The 19,860-nt window shown below is 39.3% G+C and overlaps 1 protein-coding gene across 3 annotated transcripts in view; it reads right to left on the reverse strand.

The window, feature by feature from the left end:
• Nucleotides 1–12,995, reverse strand: part of LOC122015126 (probable anion transporter 3, chloroplastic) — a 37,357-nt gene extending 24,362 nt beyond the window's left edge. For 2 of the 3 annotated variants that reach the window (XM_042571830.1, XM_042571831.1), the window contains exon 1: nt 12,538–12,995. In XM_042571830.1, the coding sequence (XP_042427764.1) occupies nt 12,538–12,951 (414 nt within the window). In that variant the 5' untranslated portion in view covers nt 12,952–12,995. The remainder of the gene's footprint in view (nt 1–12,537) is intronic. The other variant, XM_042571833.1, reaches the window with a different exon arrangement.
• Between the last annotated feature and the right edge of the window lie 6,865 nt (nt 12,996–19,860).

Below are 19,860 nucleotides of genomic sequence, written 5' to 3' on the forward strand. Positions count from 1 at the left end.
ACAATATACATGTATTTGGTCAAGTTTGACAAAGGGTTGATCCAAACAGGACCAGATATTTGAAAGTGAACTAAGTGAGAAATCTTGTTAGGTCAAGGTTGATCGAATGATGAGCAATGACAAGTCTAGCCAAGTGGATGACTAGCAAAGGGAAAGTCTAGTGGATGACTAGCAAAAATCCAAGCAGGTCAAGGGTGACCCCGGATGCTTAGCAAGGGAAAGTCCAGTCAGGTCAAGAATGACCGGATATCTGGCAAGTGGCAAATCCAAGAAAATCAAGGTGATCGAATGCTTGACAACGGAAAAATCCTAGGGGAGTGAACTCTACATAAAAGTCTCGGAAAAGTGAACTCTGAGCAAAATATGAACCTAGTAGGTCAAGTAGACTTACAAGATTAGGCTTGTGTGGTCTAGTAAATCAAGTAAACTTTCAAAATTAGGTTTGTGTGTCGTTCGTAATTTTAAGGTTTTTTTGCAGGAACCAAAGACAGAAGCAAAATGGAAAGTAGACAAATGCAACCGAACCAAGTTGGACCAAGTCCAAAGTGAACCGGACTTGAACAGGGTCGAACCAAACCCGAACCGGTTTGGTCGACCGGATAGCTGGTCCAATGGATGGAATGAACCCGAGTCGGGTTTGGGTCCTGGATCTCTTGAATCGGGTGACAGAAAAGTTCAGTTAACCGATAAGAGGTGACCGATAAACTTGATAGAGACGAGATCGCGAGGCTTGGTGTCTGGATAGAGTTTGACCAAGTCTTCAGTCGATCGGATAAAGTTTCACCGATAAAGGTCACATCCAACTCTATATAAGGAGATGAAAGTTCTACATTCAAGACATCAATTTCTACAGCTCATCTCTATTCTCGAAGCTTTGCAACCAGGGAAGCACTAGGAGTGTCGCAACACTAAGACTTGATGACCGGATCGACAAACTATGTTTGTACTATTAATAAGTGCTTGATTTTAATACTTGTGCACATATCTATTATTATAAGCGGTTTCTCAGCCTCCAAAAGATTTCCGAAAAGGAGAAAAAATAGTGGACTCGCTAAGTGTGTAGGCCTTGGATGTAGCACCTTCGGGTTGTGAACCAAGTAAAAGTCTTGTGTTGTTCTTGTCTTTATTGTTTTTATATTTCCGCTGCATACTAACTAGATAGAAAGAACAAACACGATGAAATGAGCAAAAAAGCGAGACACACTATTCAACCCCCCCCCCCCCTCAGCACGTCTAATGGTCCTACAATTGGTATTAAAGCCAACTGTCTCCTGATTGGGCTAACCGCGAAAGGAGCAAGTTGGCCAAAGATTGAGGGGAGAGACGTAAAAGGTATGATTTTAAATACGAAGTTCAAATTCCATATTATTTATTTCAAATGCAGGGAGAGAGGGCACTACAAAAATAAATGTTCTACTCATAAAATTACGGCAAAGGAGGAACCGTTGCTAGGAGTCTGGATAAACAAAGAGCACATTGTGTGCTTCAAGTGCAAGCGATCCAGACATTATAAGAAACAATGAAGGGATAAGAAGAAAAAAAAAAGAAATAAATTAAGGGAAGCAATTCAGGTCAGTACATTTAAAAATTAAGAAAATGCCCTTATTAAAATGCATGATAATTTAGATTCTTCGAATTCTTACAATAAGTTAGAAAGATCTAGTGATTTAATTAATTCAAAAAATATTAATTTAATTAATAATACAAATTCAAACAATCAAAAATTAAATAATTTGAAATTAAGTCAAGTAGACTTACAGGATTAGGCTTGTGTAGCCTAGTAGGCCAGGTACACTTATAGGATTAGACTTGTATGTTTGTCTGTGTTTTGTATGGCTGTTTTGCAAGAGCCTGGAGTTGGAAGCAAAACGGAAAGCAGACAAACACAACTAGACAAAGATGGACCAAGTACGGAGTGAACCGAACTTGAACCGAGTTAATTACATTTATAAGTATTAAATCTACCAAATATACGTACAGTGCAAGAGGACATATATATAAACATGTATGGATCAAGTTCATTACATGTTTATATATTACTAAATCTACTTGAGCATGAAGTCCTCAAGAAGGACTCTCACCAAAGCCCCTTGCACTGTGCTTGTGATCAACCCCCTGAGTCACTCCCACTGCGTGACATCTCGAGTCACACTTGAGTGCTCAACATCCCAAGTGCCCCATCTAGCTCAGTGCCTGGCTCCTTGACCTAGCTTCCCAAGTTGCTCTTATAGCTTAGCAACCCGAGCACCCCACAATGCATATGTGAGACAGCACTCCAAGCTCCTTTAGTCAAACTTCATTCGATTCCACTCATTAGTCCGACTTGAAGGGGGAGACTAATGATACCCTAATAATGCACCTTCAGTACACTACCTGCACCTGCAAACCGGAGATCCAATAACCTATTAGGGTTCAAGAGCATGCTTTTCTACTTTTATTTTCCTTCTACATTTTTACCAGTTCAATTTTTTCATGGCACTCGTGATAACTTAAGCAGAGATGCCGAGATAACTCCTGGTGCCCTCTAGCGCATGTTAATTTGTGCAGGTCCAATTACATCACGAGAGGAAGTTTCGTCACTGATCTTTGGTGCGGCTGTAGATCCAGGTCATTGGCCTTGCATCCTAGTGAGGTACCAAGCTGCTTGACTCGTGAGCATCAATCATGCTAGTGTGTGAGAACTATCAATCTAAAGGATGTAGGGAGGTACCTTTATTCTTGTGAGATGGAATAAGCCAGGTCATAGGTGGCATAAATTTTTTAATGATATGTCTTCTCATCAGGTTGCTCCTACTATGCAAAGTGTCAAATGGGAAGGTGTTTCAGTTAGATTCTGCGTTTGCTCAAATAAGCAGAAATTCGCAGTAAAGAAATCGACATTAAAGAATGGCGTTTGAAGGCAAACAGAATAAGTCTGCGACTCACAATGATTTCTGTGAACCTATCCTGCCCGAAAAAATTGACTCTGTTTTCAGAAAATGCCTTTAGGACTGTCGTGATAGCCTAACTATCAGAGAAGTCCGACATTGCGTGAGTGTTGGGCGTTACACTTGGCAGACGAAAGGATTCGTCCCTTTCGCTGCTGCAAACGCATGTTTGCTGCAAACGCCAGGGAGACGAAGGGGCGTCCTTTCCCCTTCGTCTTCCTTAGTCTTCTTATAAGAAGCGTCCAAGTGCAGATCGACAAAGAGAGCTTTTGGCGAGGTGATCAGGGAGCATCGAGAGATCGAGGGAGAGCAAAGGAAGAGCATTCAGCTGGGATTTGGTTCGTGAACGTAGAAGCACTTTCCGGTTGCTCCGTGATCGTGCTTCCGACAGCGGCAATCTTTTCATCGATCGGCGTCTTCGGTTGCGGTTCTTCGGGAGATCACTGTGAGTGTTTATGGTTTCCGCATTGTTTTATCTTTATTTTAATTGCTTCGTTTTAGTTTTCATGCTCTCAAAACTACCAACAATGGTATCAGAGCCAGGTTTAGTTTTGAAAGTATGAAAATCGATGCGAAAAAGCTCGCGTTTTTTCTTCTTCTGTCGCGAAGAAGAAGGTGAACAGTAAATTGAATCGATTGAATTTTCTTTCCAATCGATTCAAAATCATGACAGAGAAAAAAAAAAAAATAACGCAAACTGTGCATGAATCGATTCATTAATCGATTCGATTTAATTAAATCGATTGAAATAAATTTCAATCGATTCAAAATCGTAGTGCACAGTATGTCCGTTTTTTCGAATCAGTAAGAAAAAAACTCGCTGAATCGATTCAAGATTTGAAAGAAAACGGAATGAACATTGCTTGAATTTGACGAAGCACAGTGCCGCATGCAAATTTTTTTATTTTTGAATCGATTCAATTACAAATTTGAATCGATTAAATATATATAAAAAAAACGTGGAAGAAAAAAAAAAGGCACGCACACCTTTATTTTTTTTTCACAAACAGTAGGTATATTTAATTAAATATTTTTATTAATTAATTAAATACATATAGGAATGTATTATTAATTAATAAATAAATATTTAATTAAATCATGGTTCAATTTATCGAAAATAGAACCCTACCAACTTGATCAATCAAACCCAGGTCTGGTTTAAATTTTTAATTGATTTAGGCAGACCAATTTGATTCAATGATACCTAAAGCTGGTTTAAATTATTTGTTGGTTTAACCAGTCCGGTTTATTATTGAATTAATTGGGTATTCTTGATTACAGAAGTTGGGCTGATCAAATATGACCGGATTAGTTTCGTTGTGTCAAATTTGATCAGAAACATTGGATTTGTTCTAATGAGTCAGACTTAATCCAATGGGCAATTGGACGAGTCAAACGAACCTGAGTTTGATTAATAAGTCTGTGATTGACTCAAATGGGCTTAAACGATAACAGAACATAGGTCCAATTAGATTAGTTCTAATGAGGACAATAGATTAAGTTTAAGATTCGGATTCATGATCGACCAATCCAATGTGTCAGTCACATGAGACTCCTCAAAATAAGGAAATTTGTTTTTCTTAATTGCTTGTGTATACTGTATATTTTGTTCTATATGTGGAAATTGAATTTGACCGGTTTTGTACTGGTCAGTCAGTTTTGTACTGACATCATGTTTTTCAATTCCAGATACAAAGAACGATATACACGATGACTGGTCGCTATGAACGACAACATGAGCTGTGGGAGGAGATCAAGAAGCTGGAATATAACCTGGATCACGGAGTCGGTAGGCTTATTGGTCGGCTCGATTGGTTGTTCTGGAATCTCGAGCAAGAAGGGTATCCAGTTCAGAAACAGAAAGAAGATGGTATCTGGTTTATTCTTTATCAGAACATCTAAGGCAGATAGCATTCCAACTTTGGGATGAATCTGAAGGGCACATCTCATATTCAGAGATGTGTAGACAATTACTTCATTTGGAATGGGGTCCTGATGAATCTGAAGAGAATCCAAATCCCGAAAATATGGACCTCGAAGAATCTGAGGAGGATCCAGAAATGGATTCCGAAGAGGATCCAAATCCCGAAGAATCTGAAGATGATCCGGAAATGAACCTCGAAGAATTTGAAGATGATCCAGAATTGGATCCTGAAGATTCAGAGGAGGATCCAGAGATGGATCCCGAGGAGGATCTAGAGATGGATCCAGAAGAATCAGAGGAGGATCCTCAAGAATGTGTAGAAGATCCAGAAATGGATCTGATGGATGCATCTGAGGCTAATCCACCCATCATAGAATCCGGGATGAACGGGATGCAATTACCCACTGCTCTAGCATTTATCCTAGTAGGAGTAGTGGTAGCTTATCTAGTCTATTAGTGTTCTGTTTGCTGTCGTTATGTACGAGCAGTGTTAGCTCATCTAGTTTTTGAGTCATGTAATAATTTCTGTTATTTTGTACGAACAGAATTATATAATAAAAGTTGTTATATGTTAACTAACTTGGAAATGATTAGTTCATTTCATGATATGATTCGTTCATATAAAATGATTTGTTCATTAGTTGGGATATGTGTAATATAATTGATCAGTGTTGATTAGATTAGAACATACAAATGATGAGTGAAAACAATGTTATCACTTGATTTTGTAAACTAACTCTAATTTACACTCAGTCAATAAATAGTTGCACATATATGAATTACACTGAAATAATAAATAATTTGTTTATTTATGTAGATCATGGCAACTAAAAACATCATAGCTGAACTCAATAAGAGTGAGAAATTATATGGGGATAACTACAAAATATGGCACCTCAAGATACAATATGTTCTTGAGGAACAAGAAGTTCTGGAGGCTGTAAACCAAATCATGGAGGAACCGGTTGATGGTTCCACAGCACAGCACAGACGTGACCTTGATGCCTATAAGGCATGGAAAAGGAAGGACTCCATTGCTAAGGGTATATTGATTAGTTCAATGGTGGATGACCTAGTATTTGAGTATGAGTCATTACCATCGGCTCATGCTGTCTAGGTAGCCCTTAGAGAGAAGTACAGTGGAGTAAGCTCCGTCACTAACTATCAAGTTTGATAGTTGTAAGAAGCGCTTGAATGTTACCATGGCCCAACATCTCGGGGAGATGGGTAACATGATTCGAGCTTAAGACTACTGGTTATCGTTGATCGATGACAAGTAGTTATCCGTTCCCTTCCTGATTCTTGGGAAACGATGAAACAGAACCTGACCCATAGTGAGAGTATCAAGACTTTCACTGATGTCTCACGCCATGTGGAACTTGAGGCGGAGAGGATTGAATCCGCAAGGATTTCAGGTCAAGCTTTTGTAGTTGAAGGTTCTGGTTCCAAGAATAAGAACAAGTGGTTCAAGAAAGGAAAGGGGAAAGGAAAGAAGGCTAATGCTGTTGCCACGGTATGAAATGTCGTTTCGTGCCGCCCGGCACGGGCGGTTTTTACCGTTCCGCCGGGCGGCCGAAACCGGCACGGGAGGCGTCCCCGTCTCGGCAGCGCCGGAGGAGATGCGGGACGCCTCCGTCGGCGCCGGAGGAGTCGCGGGACGCCTCCGTCGGCGCCGGAGGAGTCGCGGGACGCCTCCGGTGGCGTCCCGCGACGCCTTCGGCACCAAAGGTGTCGCCGAAAGCTTTCGGCGACCCTGCCGGTGTCGCCGGACTCTTCCAGTGCCGCCGGAGGCGTCCGGCGACGCTTCCGGTGCTGTCGGACACCGCCGGCGAGATCGCCTGCGATGATTGCAGGCGATCTCGCGTACGCGCGATTTTTTTTTTTTTTTTTAATATTTATTTATTTTATTTAATTAATTAAATTAAACAATTCCTAAGGAGGATGTGGGTTATTTCGAAGAGGCTTTTATAAACCCTAATTAAATTATCCTAATAAAATATATAAAAAATATATTTAAAATTAAAATAAATTTAATAAATTTTATTAATTAATATTCTGAAAAAAAATAATATTGTAAATTTAATTTAAAAATTTTAAAAAATATAATAATTCTTATTTATATTCTAATATTTTCTTTATTATTTTAAATTTCATTTAAATTTTAAAAAAAAATTTAAAAATTCTAAAAAAATTTTAAAAATTCTAATTTTTTTTAAAAGAATTCTAATAAATTATATTTATACTCTGATATTTTTTTTAAAATTTTTTTACTTGATATTTTTTGCTATTTAAAATATATATTATTTAATTAATAATTAATTAAATGAATAAATAATTAATTTATATAATTATTATTAATATAAAGTAATATCTTGTATTAATTTATATACTTATTATTATTATTATTATTATAGATACTTCCATTTTAATTTAAATGATTGACATATCAATTCTATTTAAATAAAATTATTTTTAATTATTTTTTCTAATAATATTAAATTATTCAATAATTGAGAACTTATAATAAATCAATATACAATTTATTTTTATATACATCATAAACATATTTATCTTATAATTACTATAGATAAATAAAAAAATACCGAAACTGTATCGGCACGGTACGATACGATACCGAAACCGTATCGTTCCGGTCTGAGACCGAAACCTCGGCACGGGTCGAAATTTTAAACCTTGGCTGTTGCTGCGAAAAACCAAATCAAGAAGAAAGGAAAGAAATATGGACAAAAACCTAAGAGCAGGTTGACTTGCTTCAACTGTGGCAAGAAGGGCCATTTTGCTCGGGATTGTACTGAGGCTAAAAAGGTAAATCCATTTTTGTCTTCTTTCCACGAGCAATATGTTGCAAGTACAATGTTGTTAGCTGATTCGTATCCTTTGTGGATTGTAGATTCAGGAGCAACGAACCACGTAGCTCGTGATCGAGCTACATATGTGGAGTACCGTCGGGTAGCAATTAGCAACAAATGGATATATGTAGGAAACAATATGCAAGAATTGAAGTCAAAGGAATTGGCACTTGCAAGCTCAACCTACGTGGTGGAGGCACCTTATTTCTACATGATGTCCTGTACGCTCCTGAGATTCGACGGAATCTGGTTTCCGTTATTTGTCTTCTTGATTTAGGTTACAATGTAAATTTTTATAGTCGTTGTGTGGAACTTCGAATTAACTTTGTGTTAATTGGATATGGTTATGTAACAAATGGTTTTATGGTTCTTGATATAGAACCAAATAATAATAGTTGTTTTTCAAACATTGCTCTTACTAGTAATGCTGATGTTAATGATGAAATTTGGCATGCTAGATTGGGACATATAGGACAAGAACGAATGAATAGATTAGCTAAGGAGGGTCTATTAGGCACTCATGCTAAGATTAACTTGTCTGTATGTGAGCATTGTCTTGCTGGAAAGACGACTAGGAAACCGTTTGGTAAGGCTATTAGGGTTGAATCACCATTGCAATTAATTCATTCGGATATTTGTGGTCCGATGAATATAAAGGCTAGAAATGGGAGTTCTTATTTCATTACATTTATTGATGACTTCACACGTTTTGGTCATGTGTATTTGATTTCTCACAAATCTGAAGCATTGGATTGCTTTATTATTTACTTGAACGAAGTTGAGAATCAATTGGAACGTAAGGTTAAAACCTTGCTTGTCGAGTGGAGGAGAATATTTGTACGATCGATTCAAGACAATGTGTAATGAAAGGGATTATTAGGCGACTTATTATCCACGGAACTCCACGTGAAAATGGGGTTCTTGAAGAAGAAATAGGACTCTTCTTGAAATGGTTGGTCTATGATGGTGCAAAATTTGCCAATTTCCTATTGGGGAGATCGTTATTAGTTCGACCTATATATAAAGTGCCTTAAGTCGGTTCCATCTACCCGGAACGTTGGGCAAAAACCGGTTGAGTGTCCCGAGACCTTGGGGTTCATTGCTATGTTCATGATAAGACTCACGAATATGGAAAATTATGACCCGGTAAGAAGTGTATCTTTATAAGGTATTCGAGACTTTAAGGGTTATGTTTTTATTGGTGAGCGACAAGATGGAACCATCTCTAAGATAGAGTCAAGAGATGCTACTTTTCTAGCTGAATTCTCAACACGAGGTGAAGTTGATAAGACAATTCCTCTATGAGATAGAAAAGGAGGATAATGTTCCTTTATCAACGAGTCGAGATGCAGAATCTAGTCAACCGAGTGGGAGTAATTTGCCAATGAATGAGTCGGTTCTCAACAGTCTAACTTAAGAAGTAGTCGTCAGATTATTCCTCGAAGAAGGTTTGATATTGAGAACGAGGCATTGATGGTTCTCCCAGTTGATGATGAGGAACCTCGAATAGTTGAGGAAGCTTTGAGAAGCTCAGTTAGAAAAGAATGGAAAGTTGCAATGGATGAAGAAATGGAGTCAATGAGAAAGAATCAAGTTTGGGATTTAGTCGATCTTCTTCCGGGCCGAAGGGCTATTGGGAATAAGTGGATTCTCAAAGTAAAGAGGAAAGCAGATGGATCGATTAATCGATACAAAGCTCGATTAGTTGCAAAAGGATATACCCAAATGGAGGGTATTGACTTTGAAGAGACATTCTCCCCAGTTGTGAAGTTTGTGTCAGTACGTGTCATCCTAGCTATAGTAGCATAATATGACATGGAATTACATCAGATGGATGTAAAAACAGCTTTCCTTAATGGTAATCTTGACGAAGAAATCTATATGGTACAACCGGAATGTTATGTTGCTGAAGGCCAAGAGAAAAGAGTATGTAGACTTCGGAAGTCTATATATTGATTAAAGAAAGGAACATAAGATTTAATGAAGTAATATTATCTTATGGTTTCGAAATGATCAATGAGGATCATTGTGTGTACCTAAGAAAGGAAAAAGGAAAGCTTGTCATTTTATCATTATATGTTGATAATATGTTAATAGCTGGAAGTAACATAAAGTGTGTGATAGAAGTCAAAGTTGGCTCAAGATTTGACATAATAGATATGGGAGAAGCGGAGTACATCTTAGGAGTGAAAATCGTTAGAGACCGATCAAAGAGGCTTTTGGGTTTGTCTCAAGAAGCTTATATCACTAAGATGCTGCAACACTTGATATGTAACATTGCATCTTGAACAGACGCCTATAGCGAAAGGTACTATCTTGAGCAAAGTATGTATCCCAAGACTCTGAGAAATGAAGAAAAACCATATGCCAGGTCAGGTAGTTTGATGTACACTATGTTGTGTGCCGTCTCGATATAAGCTATGATGTTGGCTTAGTTAGTCGTTTCGAGTCAAACCCAGAATCGAGACTTGGAAAGCGGTGAAGAGAATATTCGGATATCTTAAAGGAACAGTTGATTATTGCCTCTGCTTCCAAGGATCGGATATGAGCCTAAGTGGCTACTCAGATTGGGTAGGGACCTTGATGACGGAAAATCCACATCCGCTATGTCTTCTTGAATGATGGCGCCATCTCATGGAGCAATGAAGCGAGGCTTATGTGCTAAATGATGGGCCAGTATGTGGCTTGTCGTGTTGTCGAGAGGTGTCGACTAAGAAGGTTCTGAGCATCGAAGATTGTTGAGGAATGTGGGAGTCCTGTTACTGTGTATTGTGGCAGTCAAGTGCGATAGCTTATTCAAGGATCCCAAATACCACAGCAAAATACATATAAATTAAGTATAATTTTGTAAGGGATATTGTTGACAAGAAAAAGATTATTCTTGAGTACATCCCTACACGAAATATGCTTGCTGATCCTTTTACTAAGCCATTGACTAAAGAGGCATTTCATGGGCATATGAAGTCTTTGGGACTTCGGAGAATGTAACAATTGTAAAGACATTTTGATAAATGAAAATTTCCATGATCTATTCAGTGTATATGTCTTGGTTACATTCGAATAAAAGTCTCGATAAGCATGTTGGCAGATTGGGATTGGTCCACTCACATGGACAATCATCTCTATTTGTTAAGTACGAATAGAGGTAAGACCGTTGCTTATGGGACAGCTTTTGTAGCTGTGAATAGAGACATACTCATAAGTTAAGGTCGCCTTGATATTTGTGTCAAGATGAGATCATTTGTGTAATGATTGGAGTAAATGCACCCACCATTTACTGAATCTGCTTGAAGACAGATTAGAATTCATATGTTGAATTCAGGATTAGACATTGGGAATATCTAGATCGAAATCTGTACGATGTTAAAATTAGGAAAAACATGCGCTCTTTTTGGTAAAGAGAATAACATCGTAGCATGTGATTCATACCACATGTGCTATGGAGACAAGAAGGGTTGTAGGAGAATAGATCCCTGCTTCTCTACTATGTGAGACCCTTGAGATTATAAGTTAATCTCGATTTTACCCTAAGTGACTATTTAGCTGTCTACTTGAAATTCTGATCAGTGTCTGCTACTTTAACATGTTTCCTATTGGCTATGGATGATTCGGTTTATGGAGCATAACTAGGAAAGCAACTGATTAGAATGAATGGATTCTAGCTAAAAAGGAAGATTAAGATTGATTTACATCTGCGACATTTATTCACTGGTACCGGTTACATTTTTAATTCAGTACATAAAATGTAATTGTGAATAATTTGTTTGATTGGAGGTGTTGAGCATGCTCTTGACATATGGTCAATATGAGGGATTAGAGATGTTCATGATGATGTAAATAATTTAATCTGGGGTAAAGGCAAGCCATTTATGTCTATGATTCGTTCTATGGACATTTATGTCTCTAATTTGTTCTATGGAGCAGCTAAGTAAGGTGTGACAATCTTCTTAGAAATTGAATGCTCACTGTGCTTGCTGTCGCACGAACCATTTTCGCTAATGTATGGAATGGATGTTCTGATCTGGTCTTCGTGACTTGATTCTCATAAAGTCTGTGTGACTTATTTGGTCTTTGTGACTAAATTTTGCTCTGATCTTCGTGACTTGATCCTCATAAAGTCTTCGTGACTTATTTGGTCTTTGTGACTAATTTCGCTCCGGTCTTCGTGACTTGATCACCTTGAAGTCTATGTGACTGACATGGTCTATATGACCATATGGATTGACTTGAACGAGTGGGAGATGTTGGGCATTACACTTGGCAGACGAAAGGATTCGTCCCTTTCGTTGCTGCAAACGCATGTTTGCTGCAAACGCATGGGAGACAAAAGGGCGTCATTTCCCCTTCGTCTTCCTTAGTCTTCTTATAAGAAGCGTCCAAGTGCAGATCGACAAAGAGAGCTTTTGTGATCAGGGAGCATCGAGAGATCGAGGGAGAGCATTCGGCTGGGATTTGGTTCGTGAACGTTGAAGCACTTTCCGGTTGCTCCGTGATCGTGCTTCCGACAGCAGCAATCTTTTCATCGATCGGCGTCTTCGGTTGCGGTTCTTCGGGAGATCACTCTAAGTGTTTATGGTTTCCGCATTGTTTTATCTTTATTTTAATTGCTTCGTTTTAATTTTCATGCTCTCAAAACTACCAACAGTGAGGACATTAAGAAAAAACAAGCTCTGGTAGAAGATTTTAGTGCGCGCATAGTGGTGGTGATGAGAGGGTAAATTTAGAGAACAGGCAAACGATACCCGAACGCACTGTCAAAAGAATCTAATCTTCCAACCTTAATCAACAACAGAAAATCAGAGCACAATAGCAACACCTGAACGATGCCGGCGAAGGACTGGGTCCATCCGTGGGCCCTGGAGAGCGGGACGATGGCAACGGACATGACCGCGCGGTCGGCATTGCAGAGGGCAAGGGCCAAGCCGAGCATGGAGACTACCTTTACCCTCTCGGAGGTGAGGAACTCCACGAAGTGCAAAGCGTCCAGCTGCAGAAATTTTCCGGAGGCGCCATCTCCGGAGGAAGATTTAACTGGAGGAAGGGGGCGCCTGGAGAGGAGCAGCTTCTTGGTGCCACGGGGGCGGCACGAGGTCCGAAATTGGAGGTCGAAGGCGGCATGAAGGGGATGGGGGGAAGCACAGAGTGAGGGCAGGAGGGTTCCATCGCTTCTACGGCGGATGGCGAGGTGGCTGGAGACGACGAGACCGGCGGCGGGTGGTCGAAGGAGCATGATCGAGGGCTTGATATCCGACGGAACAGATCGAGTACGGAATAAGGACTGGCGGTTTAATGAAGTAAATAACTATTTTAACATCAACTTCTATTTTTTTTTTCTTTTTGTTTTGAGAAATTTTACTTCTGCGTTACCCTACATCAAGTTCTATTTTAACGACCGGAAATTCTAACACTAGTTATCTTTAAATTTGACATGGATTTTAAAGGACTAAAACTTTTAAATCTTATCTACACCTGAGTACCTTTAAAAGAATTTCTTAAAACATTGCTAAATTTTCCATGATTTCTTTTTTATTCTTCTGTTCTTTCCATTTATTGCTTATCATTTTTTTTATAAAAAGGCATTTATTTTAAATGGACAAAAGAACCAAGATCTTATTATGTTAATATTAAAAGGATATCTCGACTTGGTAAGTCACAACCGCCAACTGATTGATTTTCTCTAATGACAAGACAATCCTAAAGACGTTGGCTGCGAAACATGTTATTCGTATCATAAATTTTATTCTAGTGGTTGATGAAATATTTTCATGAAACTAAGTTAGTCACTTTTTTACTTGGTTAGTTTATTCCATATAATTCTAGCTGACTATTGTAATAAATCAACCGAAAGGAATAATTGATTAATTGACTAAGAATGAGCAAAAGGTCGATTAAATAGAATTAACGGTCGAATTGATCGAATTTAAAAGTTCAATTTAGTTACTTGGGAAATTCATTTTTTTTTTAAATATTGATTATTTAGATAATTCAGATCTCAATTTTAAAAGTTCAACTGTCAATTTTTAAAGTTGTATGTTAGTTAATAGTTGAAGTGTCAATGTTATAACAATTATGATCTGGTAATTTCTATAACAACGTACCAAAAACTAAGAATATTTTCATAAATAAAAATATGATGAGGTGGATAGTGAGTACTTAAATCATAATAGTTAGTGTTAACATACTTTTTATCATGATATAAAGGAATTTCATTAAATAGTGATACCTTAAGTTTTATCTTAAAGGCTCACCCTAAGTTTGAGCTTTCTTCCTTATCCTAATTTGGGTTCCTCTCCCTTGGACATTCATTTTGGTAATGTTCTTGTTGGTTACATGAGAAGCACACTATATGCTCCTTACCTTATCGTACCATGGGTTCGGATTCCTTTTCCTTATGTGTCACTTGAACATTCTTCTTTGTCAACTTTGGACAATCGTTCTTATAGTGCATCTTTTCTTTGCACTCAAAACATATGATATAATCTCTCAATCCCTGAGATGGATGTTTCTTTAATTTCCTTCATCTAGGGTGTTAAGCACTTCTCGACCTCCATGTTCTTCTTGAGGCAATAAGTGTCTCTCCTAGGACTCATCCTCCTTCTGTGCCAGTGATTGATTAGTTTCATACATAATTCCTTAGCATTCTTGTACTCACTTATCTCACACAAATATTGTTAGGTAAAATATTTATAAATTTTTGTGTTACCTTGATATCTCATCTATGTTCTATGAGGACTTTCATCATTGTCAAATGTCTAGTCAATCATGATCTACTTGGATTTCAGTCGTGCTAATTTTTTGTTACACTTTCAACTACCGAGTGTCTAGTCAATTATGACTTATTAGAACTTCACCCTTTCCAACTTCTTGTTAGACTTCTTCATTGTTAATTATTCAATTAATTTTGACATACTTAACACCTTGCTTAACCATTAAATATATTGATTAAATATCGAAACCAAATCGAACTTAGTCAACCTTGACTAAAAGTCGATTACACCAACATGGACCACATCTTCTTTTAGTGTATGACTTGCTGGTTGGCATGGAGCAAGATGGGGAATGGCATGGGATGCAGTAGTATATGTCCACCCACTGGTGCATGCTATGAGTTTTTAAGAGGCATTATAGAGGGCCACAAAGTTTGACTAGGGCACAATACTTAGAAATGTCTTATATGGTTCATCTCTTGTGGATAGCTACAAATCATTGTATTTTTGACAACAATAGAGTATACATAGATAGGGTGTTCTTAACAATCTAAACACATGTATTTAGGATTTTGAGCACTTTCTAGATTTTTGATTGAGCATGCCTAAAAAGATGTGCATCTTTCTGTTGATGATATATAATTTTTGATAGCTAAATGTTTTTATGTTGGGGAGGTTTGCAAGAAAAATTTACAAGTGTTTTTGTGTGTGATTTTTATCATCATGTCAAATGAATTTTAGGTTTTGATGTCGGTTCAAAATATTTAAGTTAGGTCTTCTAAGGTATTTGATATGTATGTTTGAATTAGGGACTTGAGAGGACACATTTAAAGTTCGTGACTTGACAAGGTCAAATGTTGGATGATGACCAAGTGCGACCAAGACAATGCACTTAGTGGCTTGGAGGTTCATTGGAGATCAAAGAAGGTTGCAGGAGGTAATCGAGGAACTAAAGAACAAGAAGCACGAAGGTGGTGTTAGAGCAGCTCATGGAGTATGACTTGGTTTGACAAAGATAGCATGCTTAGTGGCTTATAGCTCTGTTGAAGATCAAATAAGGTTTCATGAAGCAACTAATGGATCAAAGTGTTAGTCCCCATGGTTGTTTCGATGTGATCAGCAAAGTTAGGTTAGGTCTTGTTTGGTTTTGATACCTGTGTCTAAGTGTGCAGGAGCTTAGGAGTGTAGGAAGTTGAGCGGAAGACGTAGCTAGCGAGAAGGATGGTACGGGAAGGGAGCCGACGGGCTCAGTGCATCCGAAGTGTTGGTGCAACCTTAGGTCAAGGTTGACTGGTTGACCCGACTCGAGGTGACTTGACTCGAGTTGTATTTTGATGTTTGATTTGGGAAGATTGTCGGTGCAACCTTAGGTCAAGGTTGACCTAGTTGAGTTGCATGTTGATGTTTGACACTCGTGAGAGAGTTCTATTCTTGATGTGAGACAAGAATAGATGGTTGGGAGATTATTGGTGCAACCCTAGGTCAAGGATTGACCTGGTTGACCTGAAAAGTCCAAGTATGGAGATTTGGCACTGGAAAAGTCCGAGCAGGGGGCTTGGCACGTGAAAAGTCCAAGTATGGAGACTTGGCGCTGGAGAAGTCCAAGCAGGGAGCTTGGCAGGGAAAAGTCCAAGCAGGAGCTTGGCAAGTGGGAAAGTCCTAAGTGGGATGTTAGGCGGTGTGGAAAGTCCAGTGAGTGAAGCCGGGGAAAGTCCTAACTGGGATGTTAGGCGGTTGGAAAGTCCTGAGTGAAGCCAGGCGGTGAGAAAGTCCTAACTGGATGTTAGGCGGTGTGAAAACCCTAGTGAGTGAAGCTAGGTGAAAGTCCGGTGAGTGAAGGCAAGGAAAATCTAGATAGATCAAGGGTAATCGGACATCCGGTGATGGGAAGTCCAAGTAGGTCATAGGAGTGACCGGATACTTGGCACGAAGAGGAAAGTCCAAGTGGGTCAAAGGGATTGACCGGACACTTGGTGGGGAGTCTTAGCAGGTCAAGGGGTGACCGGATGCTAAGCATGATGTACCAATAGGTCAAGGTTGACCGGATATTGGTTTGGAAGGTTTGGGACTTGGTTTGGGCAAAACCAAGCTCGATCGGTGCGGACCGATCCGGTGATCGTTGTGTCGATCGATCGGTGACCGATCGGATGACAAACGAAGGTGATCATGGTTGCGGGCTTCGGTCGATGCAGGCCAAGCGATCGGTCCCCGGACCGATCGGGGCTGGGATCGGTCCGGACCGATCAGATTCCATCAGGTTGCAACTTCTGTGAAAGCTGATCGGTCTGGGGACCGATCACACAGGGCTTGATCGGTCCCCACGACGACTATCAGGAGGTTCCCTGATCGGTCCATGGACAGATCAGGGACGGAACAGAAGCGAAGGCTTCTTCCCTGATCGGTCCACAGACCGATCAGGGTTCTAGCCGTTGCGACGCAACGGCTAGTTTCTTCGCTGTCTTCTTCGCAGGTATAAAGGGGTCGAGGGCTGCTGCTGCACAAGGTCTTCTTCTCTTTTCTTAGAACTTCTGTTCTTCTGCTGCTAAAGCTTCTGCTTCAACTGAGCTTTGATTGAGCTTACCTCCGAAGCTTCGCGTGAGCTTCCAGTCGTCGACAAGCTGCTGCGTTTGGGTTGTGAAGTTGCTGCTTCACCTCCAGTCGACAAGAAAGCAAGCAATTGGTAGAGTGCTATTGTATTCATATTGTATTGCTTTTCTTACTGTTCTTGTACTCTTTGTTTGCTGTTGCAAACGTTTGTGGCGAGGTTTCTCCACCCACAAGGAGTATATTGTATTAGCCGGTTCTCCGGGGACTCATCCACCGACGGATTGACTGGACTCGTCCACCTTACGGACACGCCGAGGAGTAGGAGCCCTAATCTCCGAACCTCGTTACATCCTTGTGTTAAGGTTTGGTTTTCTTCTCTTTCGTTTCTTTATATTTTCCGCTGCGCTAACATGTTTTGTAGAAAGAAACGACGATTTGGGGTCGGCTATTCACACCCCCCCTCTCTAGCCGAGTACAAACGATCCCAACACGAAGGACGAAAGAGCTGGGAAAGAGTACACCGACGAGAAGAACGTGTGCGACGTTTGAGGGACGAGAAGCCGGGGCGAAAACCTGCTCGAGGAGAAGGCCGGAAATTGGGTTCGGTGAGTCTTATTTCGATTGACTGCAATCACCCAAGCAATCGGAATTTCGGAAGCTAAAGAGAAGATGAAAAAATGTTGGAAAAGTAGCTGGAGGTGCCCTCAACAATCGTTGGAGGCGCCTCTGCCCTCTCAGCTTGAGGGCGCCCTCAACAGCATTGAGGGCGCCCTCAGCAGTGTCAATCAGACCGTTTGCGAGCGGATAAAGTTTTATCCGCTTATCCCCTTGGAGGCACCCTCAACCCCTTTGAAGGCACCCTCAAGACTAGAGATAGGATTTTCAAGAGCTATATAAAGGCCCCTGGAGCTAGAAATTAATCATTCAACTCAATATTCAATTTCCTAGCAACTCTTGAGCTCTCTAGGTGTATACAAGACTTCTTCATCTTCAGAGAAGGAGATTCTTAGTGCGTTGTTCAACTGCCTTGGATTAACAATCATCTAAGTTGTAACCAAGTCAAATTGTTGAGTCTCTTATTTTCTATTTATTTTATTTTATTTGTTATTATTTTATTGTCGCTATTTTAGAGTTGAAATATCGAGAAGGGTATTTTCTTATTGCAGGCAATTCACCCCTCCCCTCTTGTCAGCTTCGCTACACCAACAAGTGGTATGATAACCATGATTTTACTTTATTATTTTCATTCATACAATCATGATTTGATATAGTTTCATATATAGAACCCATATTACACTACATTTTATACTTTGTGTTAATTTTGGACTTAATTGCAAATTAGTCTATTTTCATGGTATTTTGATGCTGATATTTGTTCATTATCTTGTAGGTATCAAAAGGGTCATGGACCCGATCAGATTAGGCTGCATTTGGGCTCAGATTTAGGGTTAAACGAGGCGATCAAGCTCTGGATTGATTTGGATCGTCCATTGAAGTTTGAAGTAGATCTACATCATCCATTGAAGATCTGGACCATCTGACCTAATGTAGAGCAGATCTTATCCGTTGATGAAGATCCAGAGATTTTGATCCAGATCTGAGCTCATTCAACCGTTGATTAAGCACGGATCGATTTGGACCGTTGGATCAGATGAGGAGAGGTTTAAAAACGTTGAGAAGCTACAGTGCTTTCCCGAGCTCGGTTCGCGATTTCTCACCACTGTTCATCGTCTTCAACCTTTGCGATGCCGGGGCTCCCGTCCACAATTCGAGATACATTTTAGTTCGGCCATCACCAGCAATCGATCCTAGAACCGTAGATCATCTTCCGATCATTAGATCTCAGTAGAGGGAGTTCTTCTCTGCTGCGATCACCATAACACGCCATTCACGGGAAAATTAGATCGAGGGAGTTTTCTTGATCTGGAAGATCCTATCAAATTGAAGGAGCTTCGGAGGAGTTTTTCCAGAGTTCTTGTCTACATTCCATTCATCAAGGACTCACGTTTCCAGATCGGAGCCGATCAACCGGTTTGGGATCGCGACTCCATTTCCTCTGCTTTTCGGACGATGAATATCTGATGAGATTGCAAGCTCGTAGGGAGGTTTCTGCTAGTTTCAATTCTCATAAACTTTAGTTACGGAATTTGATCATTGTTGTGATTGTTCAAGGGAGTTTTCTTGAATTTCTCTGTGAGATTGCAGGGAGGCAGAGTTTAAGCGTGCTTGAATTTGTGGATGTTCCTTAATTGCATTTCTATTAAGTTTGAATTGTTAGATCTTTAGATCTCATTTGTTTTCTTTTCCGTTACAAGAAAATCCAGTGAACATGTTATGTTAGATCTCATGATGAATTGTTGTTTGAAGTTCTGTCTTAGAGAATTGAGTTTAGTTTGAAAATGAGTTCAGAAATAGAAAGTTAGAGTTCCGATTCATACTTAGGATTCAACTTTTAATTCGTGATTTAGATTCAATTTTGTTAATGAGTTTCGAATTTTCAGATCTCAATTTAGTTTAGAATTGTTGTCAAGATTTATTTCCTTAATTTGATTCTTCCATGATACATTGCAGTTTGAATGAAATTTGCAATAAGTTCAGTTAGGTTTTAATTGCTTTGTATCAGTAGTTTAGATTTTGTAGGAATTCAAGCTTAAGTTCAGTTGCTATTATCTCTTTAAGTCTAAGCTAGTTTTATTTCGGATAAAAAGTTTTAGCATAGAATAAATTCTATTAAGAACGCATTTCCTTTAATTCTATTGCATTTGTTTCTGAGAGTTAGCAATTTAAATTCTGAATTTAAAACAAATCCAAACTTCCTTCCAGAATTAAGTTCAACATGAATTTTATATTCTAGGCATCGCACGTTAACTAGTAGCCCTTGGAAA

The sequence above is a fragment of the Zingiber officinale genome, chromosome 8B, assembly GCF_018446385.1.
Source record: "Zingiber officinale cultivar Zhangliang chromosome 8B, Zo_v1.1, whole genome shotgun sequence".
In the NCBI taxonomy this organism is placed as follows: domain Eukaryota; kingdom Viridiplantae; phylum Streptophyta; class Magnoliopsida; order Zingiberales; family Zingiberaceae; genus Zingiber; species Zingiber officinale.